The sequence below is a fragment of the Canis lupus genome, chromosome 29 (assembly GCF_048164855.1).
Source record: "Canis lupus baileyi chromosome 29, mCanLup2.hap1, whole genome shotgun sequence".
NCBI classification, from domain to species: domain Eukaryota; kingdom Metazoa; phylum Chordata; class Mammalia; order Carnivora; family Canidae; genus Canis; species Canis lupus.
The window spans coordinates 2,706,800-2,726,799 of NC_132866.1; the positions used below are offsets into that span (position 1 = coordinate 2,706,800).

At 55.3% G+C, this 20,000-nt stretch overlaps 1 protein-coding gene across 14 annotated transcripts in view; it reads left to right on the forward strand.

Moving 5' to 3' along the window:
* EBF3 (EBF transcription factor 3) overlaps positions 1-20,000 on the forward strand; it is a 117,250-nt gene that overhangs the window by 86,031 nt on the left and 11,219 nt on the right. For all 14 annotated transcript variants that reach the window (XM_072804867.1, XM_072804869.1, XM_072804856.1 and 11 more), the window contains exons 9-11: positions 234-364; positions 863-989; positions 18,615-18,703. In XM_072804867.1, the coding sequence (XP_072660968.1) occupies positions 234-364; positions 863-989; positions 18,615-18,703 (347 nt within the window). The remainder of the gene's footprint in view (positions 1-233; positions 365-862; positions 990-18,614; positions 18,704-20,000) is intronic.

Genomic DNA, 20,000 nt, shown 5'->3' on the forward strand with positions numbered 1-20,000 from the left:
TTTTTTTTTTTTTTCATGCTCACCAGTATTCTGTGGCTTGGCCTTTGCTTTATAAAACATTTAATAGTTTGCTTTAAACACATCAACATGCTGATGTACGATTGCCCTTTGCGTGCCGCCTGGAGGAGCGGCCCTCCTCTCGTCCTGCTGCGCCAGCACGACCCACGGCGGGCAGAGTGGCCGGAGTCGGGGCCGGGGCTCTAAGGTGTGCGTTCTCTGTCTTGTGCGAGCAGCCACTCCGTGCATCAAGGCCATAAGCCCCAGTGAAGGCTGGACCACGGGGGGAGCCACCGTGATCATAATCGGAGACAACTTCTTCGACGGCCTGCAAGTCGTGTTCGGAACCATGTTGGTGTGGAGCGAGGTAAGCCTGCGAGCTCGGGCCGCGTCCCGCCGTAGCTGTCCCGCGAGCGGCACGGCCAGCTGTCCGTGGTGCGTCCACGCGGGGCACCCTGTCTCAGACGCCCCCGTAACTGACGGTTCGCCTGTGGCAGGGGCTTCTCTGGTGGGTGGGCACAGAGCCCCCCGACCCCGGGGTTTCAAACCTGCCGTAGGAGGTCCCTCCGTGCGCTGCAACAATTAGTGCTAGAATTACTAGAAGCAGGTTTAAGGAGACATATGGTGGCAATTTTCATATGAATGATGCCCTGTGGCCTTTCCTGCAAAGTAAAACCCAGGATCGTTTGCAGATATTTTTCTTAAAGAACACTGTAGATCCCCGGTCTCTGGGTGACAGCTAGGAGGGAGCATTCCGAGATGATGGTCCAATTTGCGCTCATTTTGGTAATTCTATCCCAACGACAAGGGCCCGCCCTCCCCGGCCAGCGCCTCTGAAAGCCTGTTCACTGTGTGGTTTTTGTAGCTCATCACTCCCCATGCCATCCGGGTGCAGACCCCACCGCGGCACATTCCTGGAGTCGTGGAAGTCACCCTGTCCTACAAATCCAAGCAGTTCTGTAAAGGTGCTCCTGGGCGGTTTGTCTACACCGGTGAGTTCACGTTTCCGACTTCGGTGGCAAGGCGGGGGATGCCTCTTCCCGATGGGAGCCCGGAGGTGGCCCACTGGGCCTGCACAGGAGGGTTCCCCTTGAGGACAGGCCAAGCCCCCCTGGCCCGAGGGTTGGTTCAGTCGGGGGCGTGGTTTTTGCATCCTCGTCCAAGCTGGTGATGCTGTGGACAGGTGCAGTCCCCACAGGCCACGAGGGCTTGGGTCCCTCCCCTACCTGTGGACCTTTGCCTTCTGGCCCTTGAAGCGAGGTGGTGCGGCTGTCACTAGCTAGTCACCTCCAGCTTCCACTGGGCAGCTGCCTGTGTGCCCGGCCCCCGTGGAGCGGCCCTGCGTGCCCACGGTATCACTCCACGTGGGTGCTCGCGGTGTGGCTGTTCCCTTGCACAAGTTGGGACTCAGAGATCAAGCACAAGTCACGTGCCCGAGGCCACACAGTGCGAACGATGGGCCGCTGAAGGAAGCCAGGTGTCTGCCCCAGGCCCTACGCTGTTTCTAAAAGAGGACCCGTTTTCTGTGAGGGTCTCAGACATGTGTCACCAGAAAGGGTCACCTCTGAAATGGCATGTTTGTTGTCTCAGGGCTGTCGTATACAGTGCTCTGCCCACACAGGTGCTTGGTTGACATGATTCGTCCAGGTGGCTGTTGAGAGACGCCATCAATAAACTCCAAGCGTCTTTGCGTTTTGACTTTTAGTCCTAGCCTGCTGAAAGCTCTAGTGTTGTCAGAGGAGCGTTTGTAAGGATGGACAGCACCTGCTGAAACCCCGCGGGGGTGACAGGGATGGGGACTTGTTCTTCCGTATTGTGGCCTCCGTGTGCTTGTGTGGTCAGGGTGGCTGGGGCCGGGTGGGGGTCCGTGCCTGGGCTGTAGGCTGGACCACACGCCATCACCAGCTACGGGATGCCCTGCAGCACATCTGGCCGCCTCCTGGGACATGGGCCTCTCTGTCCACCAGAGAGGTGGGTGTGGAAGGTGCAGACGTCCCTTCCACTTAGGGGTTTGAGGAGGGCGGGGAGGTAACTGCACCTCCCCTTGTAGGAAGTGCTGAGTGGGTGTGAAATGAACTTACACTCCCTACCGCTCCCCACAGGCCCAGCATCACCCCAGGGCTGTGCCTGCCTCGGGTCCTCTCAGAGAGCCATGGCTGTTGTCCCCAGAGGCAGCCAGACTCCCAGCAGCCTGGCGGCCAGCCGTGATCCCTGGGGTCCTTGACGGCAGGAGTTTTCTCCTCTGTCGTCTTCCCCCAAACTCGGCATCCTGTCGGGTGGTCGAGGTGGAAGAAGGGCCACCCCCTCCTGTGGGAGCTGCACGCACTCCCAGGAGCTCAGAACTGCCAAGGAACCCTGGGGAAGTGGGTGCAGCAAGGAAAGCAGTGGGTGGAGGTCTCTGGGGACACTCCCTGGGTCAGGATGCGCTTGGCTTCCTGGGAAGACCCAGAGGCTGGGAAGGGCAGCCCGTCCAGCTTGTGAGGCCCCCAGGTTATGACACGTGGGGCCCCTGGGAAGCCCCCGTGCGGCTCCCACGAGCGAGGTGGCCGTGGGGCCTCCAGCACCTCCGTGGTGGCCCAGCCTCGCGTGTCAGCGGCCGGCGTGCCCGTGCACGCGCCCCACACCCCACGTTGCGCTCACTGTAGGGGCGCCCTTGCCTCCCAGAGACTGGCCTGTGAGCCTCGAGCTGTGGAGGCCCCAAGGCCCACCTCCTCCTTGGCCTCCTCCCTTGGGTTTTGTGGGGTCAGGGGGAACTTAGGGCGCTGTCTTAGCGGTACCTCCTCAGGATGGCTGGGGTGGCTGCCGCCAGGTCCCCAGGTCCTCCAAGGAACCTTCTTACCCTCCCTGGAGCCGTGCTGCGGGGCTCCTGTGTCCGCCACGGGATGGAGCGTCCTGCTCGGGTTAGGGCCCCATGGCCAGGTGTCCGGGTGGCCAGGGTCACTTGCCCCTCCGCGGGAAACGGAGGGGAGTTGGCTGCTCCCCAGCTCCTCATCCTGGTTAGAGGCCACGGCCGGTGCCTTCAGGGGCTCCTTGTCCAGATCCGACCTTTGCATATGCGGGCTTTATTGTGGGGGGTGCGGGTGGGGATGGGTGGGGGTGCGGGTGGAGGTGGGGTGCAGGTGGGGGTCAGCCCCCATTGTAGGAAGAACGTGATGGCAGGAAGGTCCGCTTCAGCATCTTCCCTCCCAGGCCCGTGGAAGGCGGGAAGGGCCGGGTGAGCTTTGGAAATGAGCTCAGGAGAGACTGGAAAGTGAGCAGGGCCACGTGTCCCTGGCCGGTGGGCGTCACGTGTGCAGGGAAGGGCCATCTGTCACGTGCATGGGGCGGGACCATCTATTTTGGCGGTGGCATCATGTGTGCAGGGCGGGGCCATCTGTCACATGTGCAAGAGGGGGTGGGCACCCATCCCTGGCCAGGGGTGTCACGTGTGTGTGGGGGGCACCTGCTCCTAGGGGGCAGGCGCCCACATGCAGTGCTGGAGTGGTGGTGTCGCCGGGGTCAGGGCAGGTGGGCATCGGTGGTCTCTGTGTGCAGGACACTTTCCCTGGCCGAGGCCTCCTCTGGGAGTGCCAAGGGGTGCTCCACCATCCTGCCCACAGAGGTCTCCTCTGTGGGTGCCCGGGGGGTGCTCCCCTGCTCTCCCCACCGAGGCCTCCTCTAGGGGTGCCTGGGGATGCTCCACCGCCCTCCCCGCCGAGGCCTCCTCTGGGGGTGCCCGGGGGGTGCTCCACTGCCCTGCCAGCCTAGGGCTCCTCTGGGGGTGCCCGGGGGGTGCTCCACCGCCCTCCCCACCTAGGTCAGGGGTGGCCTCAGTGAGGGCCAGCGCCCCCCCGCCTCCCCGCTGCCCCGAAGCCGTCTTCACTTTGGCGGCCCATGCCTGCACCCCAAAAGCTAACTGGGCTCCTGGGGCCGCATGTGCGGGGCCCCGCGGCCCGAGGCTTGGGGGGATTTCCTCCAGCAAGAGTTCTTTCTCGGAAGGGCGTTTGAATGAAGCCATTCAGCGAGCTCAGCCTCTCGTAGCGGGAGGCTAATTTACGGCCTCCCCCCACACCCCAATCATTAAGGGAATATACATTTCAAACGCCGTGTAAGGGATACGGGCCGCACACTCTCAGGGAGCAGAGGAAAGGTGGGGTCATAACCTGTCTGACCTGGAAGCTTCTGTCTGATTTGCATGGCCCTGAAATTGATGGGGCCCACGAAGCAATCACTGGGAATTGCACTGCCCCCCGCCCCCCAAACGGAGCCAGCCGCAGGACGCGGGCCTGCAGCCCCTGCAGCGAGGGCGCCGTCCCCTGGGCATCTGGCTCCCATCAGTCCCGGACGCGGCCGGGACACCCTCACGTGGACCCTTCCCGACCAGGCGGCCCGGCCCCGGGATCATGAACCTGGGCGCAGAGGGGGGCCCCGCCCGCAGGGCCAAGAGGCCTCGGTCGTCTGTGAACAGGGATCTGAGAAACACCAGGGTTTTCAGAACCAGACCCGGTGAGTGAAGCCAGAGTGGGTGCAGGCGCTCTGCTGCCCCCGGGACGGGGAGGCCGGCCAAGCCCATCCATCCAGACCCTTCTGCCTGCTGCTTTCAACTACGATAAAGGCACAATTACCTTGGGAGGCAGTGGCAGTTCAGTTGATTAGCACGGTGAATTAAAAGAATGAGTCACAAATGACATGTCCGGCTCTTCCATACTAGTCCTCTGTATTCCCACTGTGCCTCACCCCTGTTGTAAGAAGGTCAAAAATTAGAGAGAGAGAACAATTTTCAAGCGGCTAGCACTTAGGAGCAGAATTAACAATCACTCTGTATGTAATTGCCAGTTAATAGTAAATTGCCTTTTAGACTGTAAAATGCAATATAAACGGGTGGGCACCTAAAATTAAATTAATGAGATATTTGCTGCATTTAAAAGTGAATATAGTGCAAATTAATAACTCGAGTGCAATGCTTGTTTTAATATTTGTCTAATAGTGTATCACTTGCCTGTTTAGTAATAATTAAAATAGTGCTTCCCACCTGAGAAACTCACGGTATGGGCAGATTGGAGAGTTTTCGGGTTTATAACTTCACCGGGAGGAACACATCAAATTGTTAAGAGCAATAAAAGAAATTATTTTTTTAATTAGGATATAGGCATTGCCATGTCACTTGATTAAGACAAATTGGAATCTGTACGCTTCTAATTGGAATTACCTTAGAACGAAAACCGGTCGACAGACACGTTTCCGGGTGTGAGGTGTCCTTGCACAAGCGCGAGTGTCGCTGTTTCCTCAAAGGGTCCATGCGGGAGAACGGTTTCCTGTTACACAAAAGAACCCAAGCTGGTTGGTGACGGCTTACCTTTGAGCATCATCGCACAGGATGCCGGGGTGCAGCCGGCGGCGGGGGCTCTTACCTTTGACCCTCCGGTGCCTGAATGTTTGGCTGACCCACCTCTGTTCTAGAGCGCTCTCTTGCTCGTTTAAAGAAATTATCACAAATTACCGGCAGTCAACACAGTGTCTGCCAACAGCCAAACCCGGTTGGTTACTAAACAAGATGTTGGCAGGTGACGGTCAGCGCGTCCCGGGCGGGTGCAGCCGGAGCGGACTGCTGTGTGCCCGGGCCAGGCTCAGGTCCGCCAGGCATTTACTTGACGGGCACGTAAAAATGGTTATTTTCTTGCACAAAGACGTGCATTCAGTTTCCGGCTCGTGAAATCCTTACTCAGCCATAATTGCTAACAGTTTGTGTTCTTTCCGATACGGTATTTACGTGTGTGTGTGTTTTCCCGTAAGTCCGATTGTGCCTTAAACGGGGAACCTGTCGAGGCAGGGTGGCCCCGGGTGGGGGGCGGGGGGACACGACTGTCCTGGCCCCGGGTGGGGGGTGGGGAGACACGACTGTCGCCTCGCCCAGGGCCTACCGCAGCCTCTGGCGGGCTTCCCCCGTGCGCCCCGCCTCCCGTCACCCCCTTGAAAGGCACTCATGGTTCTGAAGTGTCTTAAAGATCTTCTGTGTGCATTCAGAGGTGATTCTGTCGACAGCACGGTGACACACTGTAGAGTCAATAGTGCCCTTCGACCACGGCCGCCACCAACTAGCTGTCCCCCGGCCGGCGCTCTTCAAACAGATCACTTGTATCCGCGGCACAAACGATTCCTAATTGCCCCCCACAAATCATACTATTTTTACCGCGCTTCACTAAGTGCTGGCGCCTTCTCTTCAACGGAAGCCACCACCTGATTATCTCAGTTGCGCATTTTTAACCGCGTGCGTGGGCCTGGCGGGGAAACAGATATTGTTAATTGCGGGCCCTAGAATTTGGGGGCGACCTCCAGCCGGTTGAGCCGCCTGCCCCCAGCCGCTCCCCGTCCCCTCCTCTGCATGAGCCACGCAGGGTGGCCGTGGCCATCCGCGGTCCCTGGCGGAGAGACCTTGCCTTTCCGTGAGGGCGGCCAGGTGGGGCCCGCGTGCCGGGCTCGGCGTGTCGGGGCCTGTCCGGGGTGGGAGAGCGGGACTGGCTGTCCGCGTGGTGCACCGTGGCGGTCATCCTTTGTCCCCGCGCTGGTGGCAAGGGCAGATTTCTGCCCGTTGACTGGGCCGGTGGGTGCACGGGCGGGCTGGCCGTCTCGGGGGTCATTTGCGGGGCTCCCCGGGGCCCCACGGGGAGGGAGGGCGCCCAGGGTGTCCCCTGCTCTGGGCGGTGCAGCGTGAGAGCAGGTGGCTTTGGCTCACCTGCCCGCGCTCCGTGGGCGCTGGCAGTGTGCGCGTTGGGCGGCGTGCCCTCCTCAAGTGGCGCTGGGAGGGCTCCCGGGGTCCCCGCTGTCCCCTTCTCTCCTGTCTCGGAGGAGGGCCAGAGAATGAGACACACCGCTTGTGCTATTGCACAAGTAGACTATTTGTCCTAATCAGTGACACCCATTTACTAGAATTGCTTAAAATGAACTATACCTCATACAGAAATCGCACATTTAGAGACTTCCATTCATCATCTGAAAATTGAGGGCCAGTAAACTTTTCTGCTCCTCCAGTGGGATCATAGGCATGCATCAAAATGTTAAAAATGATTGGTGAGAGGGAGCTGTCACCCATTTATCAAGGAAAAGAACATTATTTGCTAATTTCCCAACCAGGCTGGTGACAGGGTGCTTCGTCTTTGCACCCACGGTGACCAGCATGGCCTTTTTGTTATTAGTACAAGTCAAGCGCTTTTGGGCAGTTGCTAACAAGACACATTTGTCTGTCATCAGAGGGGCTGTGGTGGTTTTCCAACTGGCTGTGACCAAAGTCTGCTCCCGGAGCCCCGATTGGCTGCACTTCCCGGGGCCGCGCTAACCCATGAGGAGAAACCAACTGATAAATCACAAAGTTTCCGTGTCAAGGTGAAGGTATTGACTCTCCAGCACCAAACCTGACAAAATGTAGCGGAGAGGAGACAGCCATTTATCTTCCCCAAAGGACAAAAGGGTCATCCGGGTTTCACTCACTGATTGTCGAGATGTGGACGGGCGGAGGAGGCGGGCCTGGCCCTCTGCGCGCTCAGCCCCCCGCCACGGGCAGGGTCCCCGGGGCCAGCACCCCACCCGCCTGGGGGGGTGGCCCGGGGAGGGGAATCACGGGACCGGATGGGCCCACGAGCAGGGCTGTCATTGCAGTCTCTGGTTGGCGAGGACACCTGCCACACTTGGGAAAACGGCTTGGGAAGGACCCGGGGGTGGGGAGCCGGGAACGGGGGGCGGTGTGGGGGGGACCATTTAAGAGTGCGGCAAAGTGAGCCTAGTCCACTGAGGTGCAGAACGAAGCAGAGATGCTAAACGTAAAAAATCAAATCCCACAAGCCACGCTGGCGAAAACTGGCAGGTTCAACGATGGAGACCAAGACCCACGTTCCCGTGGAGAGCCTTACGGAGGCGCGCGGTTCTTTCAATGCCCAAGGAAAGGAACGGATCACTCGGGGACCCCGGAAGGATAGAAACGACACCTACACGCTACAATTTTTTTTTTTTCTTTCTGGCTGACCACGGTCACGGAGGCCGCAGGCCGCCTCCCGCCAGGCCCGTTCGCCCGGGACGCTGGGCAGGATGCGAAGGGCCCAGGTTAGAAGTTGACAGTGAGTGCGTTTCGCTCCGGTGGGCGGTGCGTCAGGCCGGTGACGCTTCATTTGGGGGAAGGTCAGACCTGTCCATGTACATTTATTTGTTCCATGTCGACACTTGGATCCCAAAAGCTCAGCCTGAGAAAAAGTGCTTCTAAAACAATAATTATCATTCAGATCACTTGGGCCTTTTTTTTTTCCATTGTAGAAAATGCAAAAATGAGTAATTCCTATCTTAGGATGGTTTTCCAATAAAAACAAAATGGAAAGCTGTTAGTCAGTGATGTGGACTGTTTGCTATGCACCAACCGCCCCCCAAATAAAATAGAAGTTTTCAAATGCTCTTAATGAGCATATGGAATAACCGGGTTCCACAGGGGACCCGAGTGCATGTGGTATGGCACATATGCTCTAGAAGACTCATTACAGAGTGTGTTAAATTTTAAATACAGAAACTCCCATTGAGACAATCGGCCACTGCACATCGCGGTGAGCGTTGCTGTAAATCATCTTTGGAGGAAGTTTCTGTAAGGGGCGGCCTGGCAGTGGGTCCGTCTGACTCTTCTGTGCAGATGTCCCCCCTTCCCTGCCCTCGCGAGGCGAGCTTACCTTGCGTCTTCCACACACGGGGGTCCTCGCGCCTGACCGCTCGCCCGCTCCGAGCATCGAGGCCCCTGGAGGACCCAGGTAGGGCCCCGAGCCCTGTGGACAGTGGACGGTGGGTGGAGGGGCCGGTGGCCTGCAGCCCCACACTCCCAATGCCCATTTTTGTGAATCCGGGCGCCTGGTGCCAGTGGGCAGCCAGCTTTACCCCAAAAATCACTCAGTCCCTGGTTTTGGAGACCAGCTCGTGCTTTTTCTAAAGAGCACGTTCCCCAGTACAGAAACATCCCATGTGAGCTCTCCGGCGCCGTGGTGCTGGGCTGGTGGACAAGCCTCCAGGCCAAGGGGCTGCAGCCACTCCAGCATCCTTGTGGGTACCAGACCTTCACCACGGAGGTGGCACAGATCACGTCCGCACGTGCTTGCCATCGGACTACCGGGTGTTCCCAGCCACAGCCTGTAAACTTGCCTTGTGTGCTCGTTGTCAGTTAAAACAGAGGTTTAAATACCATGAAAGCAAAGGTATAGGTGCGTGAGGTGTGGGGGCTGCAGCGTCCCACGGCTCCCTGCCCATGGTCACGGTCTCCACGACAGGGTGCCGGGCCGCGTGGCCCTGCTGGTGAACACCTGTTGGCTTGGAACCCCGCCCCCACATGTCATCCACACACCCCTGCTCCTCACTGCCCAGAACCCTGCAACCATGCACATCGCTTCCGTCGTCTGCCCTCGGGAGATGGGAACGGTGTTAAAGATGAACATAGCATCGGGGGCGTGATGCTGGAGCTTACTGTCAATGTGATTTGGGGTTTACTCATGGTGTCTGGGCACAGGTTTTCCTGAGGCCCACCTGCGCCAGGTACTCCGCTGGGCACTGCAGGTGATTCAGGGGAGAAGGGAAACCATGTGGGTCTTATGGGTGCTTGGGGTGGGGCGGCCCTCGGCAGTGGGTTCCTCACCAGAGGAAAGAGCCAGGTCTTCCTGGCAGCCTCATGCCCGGTTTTGGGCTGCACTTGGCAAATGTGATGCAGAACCCACACTTAGAATCCCGCTGACTCAGAGTCTTATGGGAACAAAACTGGATCTAGAAATTAATAGTCATTAAGGTGCTGAGTTCTACGAGAGATGGAGCAGCTGGGGCACCGTGGGTCTTCTAGGAGGGACAATGATAGGGATGGTGTGGGGTGGCCAGGGAGGCTGCCCCCTGGACGTAGGCAGTAGGATGGGTGTTCCAGGCAGAGGGAGGAGTGTGGACAAAGTGTAAACTCAGCAAGCCTGGGTGGGTGGCAGGCAGGGCTGCAGGGAGGTCCCCTTGAGGCCTTCTGATCCCAGTACACTCTGGGACTTTGGATCCTTTTGTGTGGACCCGAAACTATTCCACATGAGCACAGAACCCAGAGTCCTGTGTTCAGGGACTGTGGGTGGGGGATTCCAGGATTTACATTCGTAATCTTGGCGATGCCCTTAAAGGCTCTGCCTTAGAACATTCCTGTACCTAAAGCCAAGAGTTAGAGATGCCTGCGTGGAGATCGATGTTGGGAAGCCAGGTTATGGTCCGTGGGGGGAGGCTGGTCCTCTGTCCCCCGCCTCCCCGCCCAGAGCTGGGGTCAGCCACGTTCCCTCCGGCACGGGCCTCCCTTCTTTAGGCAAACGCCAGAAGCATCTGTATCGTGAGACGACATTCAGGCTGTGGAAGGTATTGCCCGCGGTACAGGGGTAGCTGGTGTGAATGTTCTCATCAGGTTAGAGACCTGGCCTTCATTTAAATCTAGTTTTTTGTTCAGGTATCGTTCACGGAGCATAAAATCCACCCAAGCGTGCCCCCGAGTGGGTTTCAGTAGATGCACTAAGGTGCGTGAGGTGCGCGAGCGTTGTGAACTCACACCAGAAGGAACGGGGCGGGCGTTAGCAGCCACCCCCCTGCCCTCCCCCTGCACCCCTGCTCCCAGGACCCACTTCCACGGAGATGGACTCGCACAGCCTGTGCGCCCTGGCGACTGGCATCTTGCCCTCGGGATCTGGTTCCGGAGGTCACGGGCACGGTCGCAGGCCTCCCAGCCTCGTTCCTTTGCGTGGCTGAACCCTAGTCCGTCATACGAGAGACCTCAGCTCGTTCACCCGTTCCTCGGCCCCCGGACGCTTGGGCCTCACGGATAACGCCGCCGTGAGGACTCGTGAACACGTTTCCGTGTGCACAGACGAGAACGTTACGTTCGCTTTGGCTGCTTGAAATAAAAAACTTCGGTGGGCCCCTTCTGCGCTGGTCCAGTATCTTCGAGAAGCCCCGCCGCCGCTCCTCGCGTGTCTGTGCACCTCTGTGCACCTTGCGTGGAGTAGGGCGGGCGCGGCGACACGGGGGACAGCCTGGCCCGCCCTTCGAGGAGGTGGACGGACCCCGAGCGAGCAAGGGGACGGGCTGGGGCCGTGCGCCCCGGGGACTGGCTGGCTTCGGGAGCGCGGGGGGCGTCTCCAGAGCGGCACACCCCCGGCTCGGGAGGGAGCATTACCTGCAGGGCGCATCAGCTTACGTCTGTACGGAGATTTCCCGCTGGTTTAAAGTGTGCAAATCCATTGCCGGGACGGTTCTCCGCAGAGCTTTCTGTTGCCTGTTCGGGTTTCAGGACCCTTCCCTGGAAAACCGTCTCTGGGAGGGTGAGCAGCTCTAGGACACTTGATTTTTCTTTCTCAAGGCGAGGATGACAGATCGTGCGAGACCTTCCGTCCACCGAGGCCGAGGTTTACCGGCCGGCCTCTCCCTGGCCCTGCTCACGGGCTGTGTGTGCTGGCGGGAGCCGCCCTGTGCTATAACGGCCTTGGCGAGGGGAGGCGAGGCTCACGGGGTGGCCAGTGCCCCCGCCCCGGCACGGGGAGCCCGTCCCCGGGGACAGAGAGCCACCCGAGAAGTGAGAGCAGCTGACGGGCCATGTGACTTCGTTTCCCTTAGCGGGCAGGTGTAGTTCCGACGTGACTATAAAAGCCGCCATCCGATGTATTCTTTGAGGTATGTAAACAGAATTGTTTGAATGCAATCCAGTAGTTGTCAGCAAGGGTATTATTTTGGTAACAAGGAAGATGAGCTGTCCCCTTTTCTGCATTTGGTGTCACATCACAATGCCGCCATCCGCTGCCAGGCGGTGGTGAATGGAAGCGGGTCCCTGTGCACAGGCCGGGTTGGGCTGTCTGTGTGAATACCGGAACAATATTCCCCATACGAATGACGAGGCACCTGACTTCCAATTAGAAGTCAAGTGTGGCGCTTTTCCCATCCTCAGAAGTCTCGGTTATGGAAAATACCCTCCCGCCAGCGGGTCGGAGGGGCTCCTGGGGTAGCGGCCGTGGACCCAGAGGCTGACCGAGGCCGGGTCCGAGCTGCCCCTGCTGGCGTCGGGGGCCCCGGGGCCGGGACGCCGGGAAAGCCAAGTCACTTTGGTGAAGGCACCCTGGGGTTAGCCGCCCGGTGTCCTCCAAGGGTGGGCCTAAGTCTTCCCGTGGCCGGGCCGGGGCCTCTCTGCTGAGTGATGCACACCTGCCACGGCCTTTGTGTTTCCCATGCATGCCACAATGCCTGGCTCACCCTGCCGAGTTCTGTGATTGAAATTCATTGCCAAATTTATTGAGAAATTAATGAGAAAAGCTGCAAAGTATTGACTTTGAGAGGAAAACACAACTCATCTTGAATGAGGAGGAAAATGCAGCAATAATTTAGCCAGTATTGATTTGGCCCTGTCCATGTATTGATCTTCATTTTACAATATTAATTTGCACCTGCAATCGGCTGCAAAGGGAACCGATTTCATTTCGTGGCCGCGTTAATGTGCAAAGCATTAGGTGCTCTTAAGAAGTGGGGGTATTACACGTCCTGTCGGGAAGGCAGATTTTTTTTTTCCTATTTTTGCTTGTTACTGAAATAGACTAAAAATTAATTTTTTTGTCGGACAAAATATGAAAGCAAAAACCCATCTAAACCGTGGCCCTCCTCTCTGCTGCACGGGCCGCTTTTCATCCACACGCGGAGCCGTCAGCCGCCTGAAACTCCAGGCACCTCTCATCATCATCCCGGATCAGTTCAAAGTTCATGAAATTTCTATGAGCATTGATCTCGCCCCATTGATTTTTTTTTGCAGCAGATCTTTGAAATTTTAATTTCCCGAGCATCTGAATTTCTTATAGATGAAATGCGCTCGGAGGAGACAGTTGATGATGAAGTGGAGGACTTAGCGTCATTTTAAAGCCTAAAAAAGGGAGAGAAAACAGGCCTTTGCAGACCTTGCCCGATGTTTTGGAGGTGGAGTGATGGCCGCGCTGGGGGAGGCGGGGGTGGGCGCGCAGGGTACTGGACGGGAGCTAAGTACCAGAGCTAAGTACCAGTTTTGTCCTCAGCGGCCACACATTTTTAATGCAACTTTTTATACAGTCATTTTTGAAAGAAAAGCTATCTGGAGAAACAGCAGGACAGAGAAACATTCTTCACTGTGCGATCATTTGCTCACAGCAGTGTTTATCACCTGGTCAAGTTCACCTAGTTACTTATCAGTGGGACATTTAATAACCTCAAGGTGATATAATTGCTATTGGCATTTTTCCCCCTTGGATTCAGCTGGTTAATGTGTAAACTACTTGTCAGCAAATAGCACTTTGTCACTGAAATCACTAACACCCTCTAGAGGGATGTCTTTGTATTGAGCAATTTAATTTTACTTTATTTAATTTTTACACATTACAACCTGTGTTCATTCAGGCACACTGAAGGCTTGCAGTCTGTCGGGGCAGGGTCTGGGTATCCTGTTAGTAAAATATACTATATCTTACTTAACCATCCCCATTGCCTTAATTGAAGCGCACTCTTGTCCCTCGGAAAAGGAACTGCAGATGTTCTTATTATGTAGTTATGTTGCTAATGTGAAAAACTGCCTCATTATGAGGATCTGTTTGTAGCTAGAAAATGACTGCATTATGACAAATGCATGATTGGGAAGTTACAGGAAGATGATCATTATTGAGAATGAAACTGGAACTCATTTAATAGCTCCAACCAGCAGCTGGAATGAAGCAAATGAATGTCTTCCTGTTTTTATTGTCGCAGGCAGGTTTTTCAGGCAGGAGGAACATTTGTGCTAAACCTAAAACTTCTTGTACCTTTCTTTGCTCGCCGGGTTTCCGTCGAAACAATAGAGAGGCGATGCGGAAAGCGGCTCGTTTCCTACCTGGGAGCCCCCCCCTCCACTGCTCCCCGCCGCCCTGCGCGGTTAATGCCACTATTTGAAAACCAGGAGCGTGGCCGGGAGAGCAATCGGTTAGGGGTACGTGGGGTCCTGGCGCCGCACGGGCTGGGCCAGCCCCCGGGTCTCCCCGGCAGGGGCGGGCGGGAGGGGCCCCCACAAGCAAGCCTGGCCTCCCGCCCCTCCTGCTGCTGCGGTGCGGTCCCCGCGAGCCGGGCCAGGGGTGGGGGCAGACGGTGGGGACAGGACCCCAGCGCCCTGGGCCAGCAGCCCCCCTGCAGCGGCCGCAGCTCCTCTGCCACCCCACCCCCATCCCCACTCCAACCCAGGGGTGGCCTCTGCTCGTGGCTCCTGCTCCCCGGGCTCCCTCGGGGGCAGGTTTCCCCACCGCCGAGCCCCAGGCATGGACATAGTAGCTGCTTAATAAATGCCAGGCGAGCGGCCCGGATTTCAGACCGTTTGGCGCTATTCCTTCCTGGCGTTGCCCTTTCTAGAGGAGCGCTCGCTGGCCCCAAACGTAACGTGTTTCCAGCCTGAGATTTCGCTCGTGCGCTGCCGGCCCGGAGGCCCCGAGCGCGGCCCCTGCCTCGGCTGCGTTGGGTTTGTACCTGGCACGACTTGCCGTTGGAGTCCACTAAAAGAATCCTGTACATTTTGGGGGTCTCAGGGCAGGGCCGGCCGACGAGGCCAGGCCCCCGGAAGGACAACTGAAGCTGCGGCTGTCACGAGGAGGAGCGTGGCGGCCACTCCGGCCGGCGGTAGCTCCTAATTGCGGCGGCCGGTCGGGCCGCGGGTGCAGCTGCCGCTCTGAGCCGGCCGCCACTCTCCGCTGCCACATTAGCTCCAGCGATCCCAACTTGAACTGACATCACAGACCGTTAAAATTTTATCAATTGCGCGATGATTAATCCCCCAGTACACGGGCACGACTTAAATATTTAGAATGCTGCTTCTGTTATGACTTTAATGCATGTAAAGTAACGAGATTAACTCCAGTACACTCAAATAGATTTAAATATGTATCCGTCCCGAGCTGTAGGCGATTCCGGCGTGCAGGAATCACGGGCTCTCTGCGGCCGTGTCAGGCTCTATTTGTATGACCCGCGCTGGATGCTGGCCTGCATATGATAGCCGGATATCTGGCTTTTCACAGGCTGCCTGATTGCTTGCCCCATTTGGCATGGAATGTGATTCCTGGCCATTCTAGCTTCTGATTCATTCAGGTTTTATTGCTGTGTAATTTTCTTATTCTAAAATAAAAGCTCTCCAACAAAAATTACTATGCATTAGGCCGCGGTAGCCTACTCAAATGGATATTAATACAGTTTATCTCTAAAAGGACGAATAATGTATTTGAAACAGATAAAAGGCCCTCCACTAAATGAGGAATGTTAATATCTTATGGCACGGTTAATAAAGAGATATTTCACAAGGGAGATTTGTTTTATGACTTTTGATACAACAGCCTTATAATCTGACATATCTTAAATGATATAATTTTGCGCATACATCCATCTCTTTTATACGCAGCAGCCCCATCTTAGCGAGATTTGAATTCGGGACAAATGACGGGCGCTAATTACTTTGGGGGGAGGCGCCGGATTCTAGAACTCAGCTTCTCGGACGCAGAGACGCGGAAATCCGCGCAGTGAAGTTGGAAGCTTATAACGCGTTTTTTGAGAAATGTCTTGTTTACCCCCCACCCCCATTCAGCAGAAAATAACATTTGTTTTTGTTGTGTTTAAGGCAGAGTTTAAATTAATTTAACCCAGTGACACATGTTCAGAGACTAAGCAAGCTGCTAAATAATTCCTTGGAATAAATTGCTCAGGAACCAAGTACGTTAATTTACGGCTCTCCTGATGCTGACAGATGTGAGGGCGGTAGGAGGACCTCCAAATATTAACATAAAACAAATTCGCTTTATTCTTTTTCATATTTCTTCTTCATCCCCGCCTTGAGCTCACCCAAGGCTCCCTCTCTAATTATCCGCGAGGTCAGTAAGCAAAATTGGGAAGAAGCTGGGAGATCAATACAAATTATTCCTCAGCAAACCAGTGGTGACAGTTTGAATTGCAGCATATGTTTACCCAAAATCAGGCAATTTATCTTAATATCAGCAAAGTAATGCAGTGCAGGTGAAAGGTCAGGCAATCTCTCCCCCTCATAATTACCCAGTTCTAAAACAGGAAAGTGGTATTGATTGGCCTGGCTCGGTGCTCTGTGACTGGACGTGCCGGAGCCTTGCCCTGGCTCGGCTGGGCCCTCGCCTTGTAAACTCGGCACGCCGAGGATTTATTAGATGTGTGCGCGGGGCCGGGCGCTTTCTCCTCCAGTCGCAGAATTTGCCGGCCAAGTCCACGCGGCTGCGGGGTTCCCGGCGGTTCGGCCCTGGGCAGGCGGCCGGCGGGCCCGGCGGAGGGCCGCTGCTGGGAACCCCGCCCGGGATGATCAAACGCCTCCCGGAACCGGGAAGGCCTGCACTTCTGCCCTGGTCCAAAGGCAGGGGCCCTTTTTTTTTTTTTTCCCCCCTTTCCCCCTGGTTCTTCCAACGTAAATTTCTCAGGTGTCCAGGAGCTGAGCGCCCCACCCCCGCCCCACCACCAGGATGCGATTTTGGGCTGCGCCCGCAGCGCCCACCCCTGCCCTTCGCGGTGTCCGGCATGGTGGGGACCCCCAGTGGCCCTTTGCCCATCCTCCCCCGAGTGCCCGGCGGAGCGGCGATCTCGTTCTTGGCGCTGCACTTGAGATGTGAGCGCTCTCTGGGCCGAGGTAGCAGGTGAAAGGTACCCTCCTCTTTGCACTGCTTTAAAATATTTTCAATCCTAGAAGAATATCAATTCAACTGCAACATTGGAAAATGTCTCTCCCAGAACGAGAGTGTATGGTTATTACAAGTCATAAAGCTTCTGAAAGCTTGCATTAAAGCGTCCATCACCTGTCAGGGCCATTTGCATGAAATCAATAGTGGCCGCCCATCTATCTTTTCTGATCACCTTTCATCAGGCCGATTCATTAAGTCAAACAGTCATGGTGATTAGCTGGGAGAGAGGAGAAACCCTGACACGTTCGCAATGCACAGTGGGCCACCCTTTTTGTTCCCTAATCAAGAAATGTAATACTTTATCTAATCCTTTTTGGACCAAGTCGCTGGGTGAGGCCCATCCGCCCGGCTGCCCGCACCGCACTTTTGCCTGACACCCTTGTCCCGGCCCGGGCCGAGACATGACAAATTGTCTCCCAAGTCAACGCTGACAGCTTCTGATGATTAATGGTTTGATTATGAAGTGGTTTTACACATATAGAATTTACATCACAGAGAGTTAGAAATTTTGCCGTGTCACATACGCCGAGGCATTTTGAAGAGCTTTACTATTTGCAAAGAAAAAAGAGGGCAAAATCGCAGCAAAAGCCATGTCATGTAAAATCAATACGTCGGATCAATGCTTTATTAACAAGAAAATGTCTTACTTCACATTCCTGTGCGGACCTTTGTCTCCGGGATGTATGATGGAATGTCAGATCATATTGTGGCCCTCAACTTACGGGCGCGTTATTGAGTGTACGTGCGAGTCTTCCGGCCCCGCCGCGTCCCAGGCCCGCCGTGGGTGTTGACACCGGCGCTCGAGGAAAACGGTGACCAATTATTTCGGAGAGCACTTTCAGAGGCAGCCTCTAACCTCGTTCCTCGAAGCCGGCGCCTTTGTGTTCCCGTGCTCTGCAGACCTGCTGAGTTGGGTGGTGTTAATCATCAAATTACATGCTGACTAATGAGTGATGGCCCAAATTGTGGGCTGCGTAATGAATAGATGGCGGCAGGTCCTATTAGTCTCAGAAAACCCCCTGATTTATGTCGCGCCGTGCACCGTGGCGTTACTCCACGGAAAACGATATCTACATCAAGAAGTAATGTACTCTAATAAGTATTTTCATCTTAACTCACGTCCCCGGGCCTCCGGGCTCAGTTTTTGTTGGAGTCAGGCAGAGCCATAATAAAGCCCAATGGCTCCTTATAAAGCTTGTTAAACACAGAGTGTGCAGTCGGACGGAGTCCCGGCCGTGATTCATGCACTGTACACAGCGCGTGTGCCGCTGATTTATGGCCGCGCACAGTTCATAGTCAAAATTACAATTTGAGGGATAAAAAGATTAATTACTATTTGTGGCCGGCAATTTCGTGAGGCTGGTGGAATGATAGTGCTCTACATCAGTTTGTAGTCAGCCATTCACAGATTATTAAAGCTTTGCAAGAATAAGTGCTCCTCCTGCCTGGTTTGTGCTCAGGCAATATGCTAGACAGAAAAGGACCACAGGGATAAATCTGAAGCTAGCAATAGCTGGACATATGTCATAATTGCCAGTTTCCCATAAATCCCTGGCCGGTGTGGAAGGCACCGCGTGATGTAGACAGTGATCATGACAGTGGTGATTGCTATATATGGCCCCAAGACTTGCAACTTTCCGACTGCACTACCATTTTTACAATATATTGAGTAACCCTTTGACTCTCTTCCAGTCTAATTATAGATTAGAAATAATCATTGCGTTTATGTGCAAAAGAAAGGGGGGAAAGCCATTCCTTGAGACAGAGCTAGCATTCGGGGGTGCGTGCCTCCGAGAGCGTCAGAAGAGGAGAGTCACACATTTATTTGTAAGCGTGCAATAAACGAGTAATGGATGACATAAAAGTAATTAACCTGACCTACATTTCTGTGTCCTGTTACAGCCCTTAATGAACCAACCATAGATTACGGCTTTCAGAGGTTGCAGAAAGTGATCCCAAGACATCCGGGTGATCCCGAAAGGTTACCCAAGGTTAGTAAAAGAGCAAGTGGTGCCCTGCGTGTAGCGGGTCGGCCACCGGGCTGGTTCCGGTTTGGGGGCAGCAGGTGCTCCGGGACGGGCGGTGGGGGGGGGGCGCTTCCGGGTGCCCCGAAACCTGCACCCGCACGGCGAGTCCGGCAGGTGTGGGGAGCCGCCCCGGCCTGCGCCAGGTCCGTGCCAGGTGGGCGAAGAAGGGCGAGGGCAGGGGGCCCAGCGGTCGCTGGTCTCGTGTCTCGTCTCCGTATGTATAAAGGAGGCAAAGACAGGCTTCTCTGATACAAATATTTTGGATTCTGCGAGGGGGACATAAACTTCTGCGTAATGAAATAGTTCAATTAAACATTTTCCACTCCAGTAGCCTGCGCTGATTTCAATCTAAGCAGCCCCAGACTGATCTGTGATTACTTGACTCTTGTTTTCCTTTCATTTTCTAAAGCTCGATTCAGTTTAATCTTTTGTTTACAAAGCTTTTGTTATAAGTCCCTGACTTAGCAGGCTAACAAATGAAGTCCACATATTAATATCGAGGGGGACTTTTCATTTAAATTCAACAAAGACAAAAGCTGTCCGTGTTGTCTGTGCACACGCCACGTATCACAGGAATTTCATTTTGATGTATAACATTAAAGATAAGTCAAGCTTATAATTTTTCCTCGCCTTTGATATAATTTTGTCTCTTTCTCTCTTTAGAAGCCATCTCTGATTTTCAAGGCAGAGTTGAAAACACAAAATGAAAAATGAAGTCATAACATTATGACTGATTATTTTACATTCCATCCCTGTGCGCACCCAAGTCTTGACCACCTCTGAGTTTTATTAACACAATAAAACCTTTTAGACATTACCTTTTTAATGCTCAGCGTGAACATAAGCAATATCATTAGGTTCCTCTTTAATTTGTGAACGTGCTAGCAATGGATGTCAGATATTCGCTGTTAGAATCATGGGAGCCAGGGAGAGATGTTTTTCAAATGCAGAGCAGTTGAGAGAGGGGTTTTGTTTCTGAGGGTGCACCCTGGCAGGACGAGTCTTTCCTGGGCCCGCGTGTCGCTACCCAGAGGGCTCACTGCCAGCCTCAATCTGGGGGTGGCTTTGCACTGGGTCAGCTGCCAGGCATGGTCACGCCCGCACCCGGAGAGGCCCCGTGTAGACACCAGGCTTGAGGCTAGGCGACCCCTCCCCCCAGGAAGAGCACCCCCTGACCCCGCAGGTGCCCTCTGGGGAGCGGGTGGGGTCCCAGGTGGGCTCCCCCTGGCCCTGCCCTGCAGGACCTCACAGCTTCGTCAGC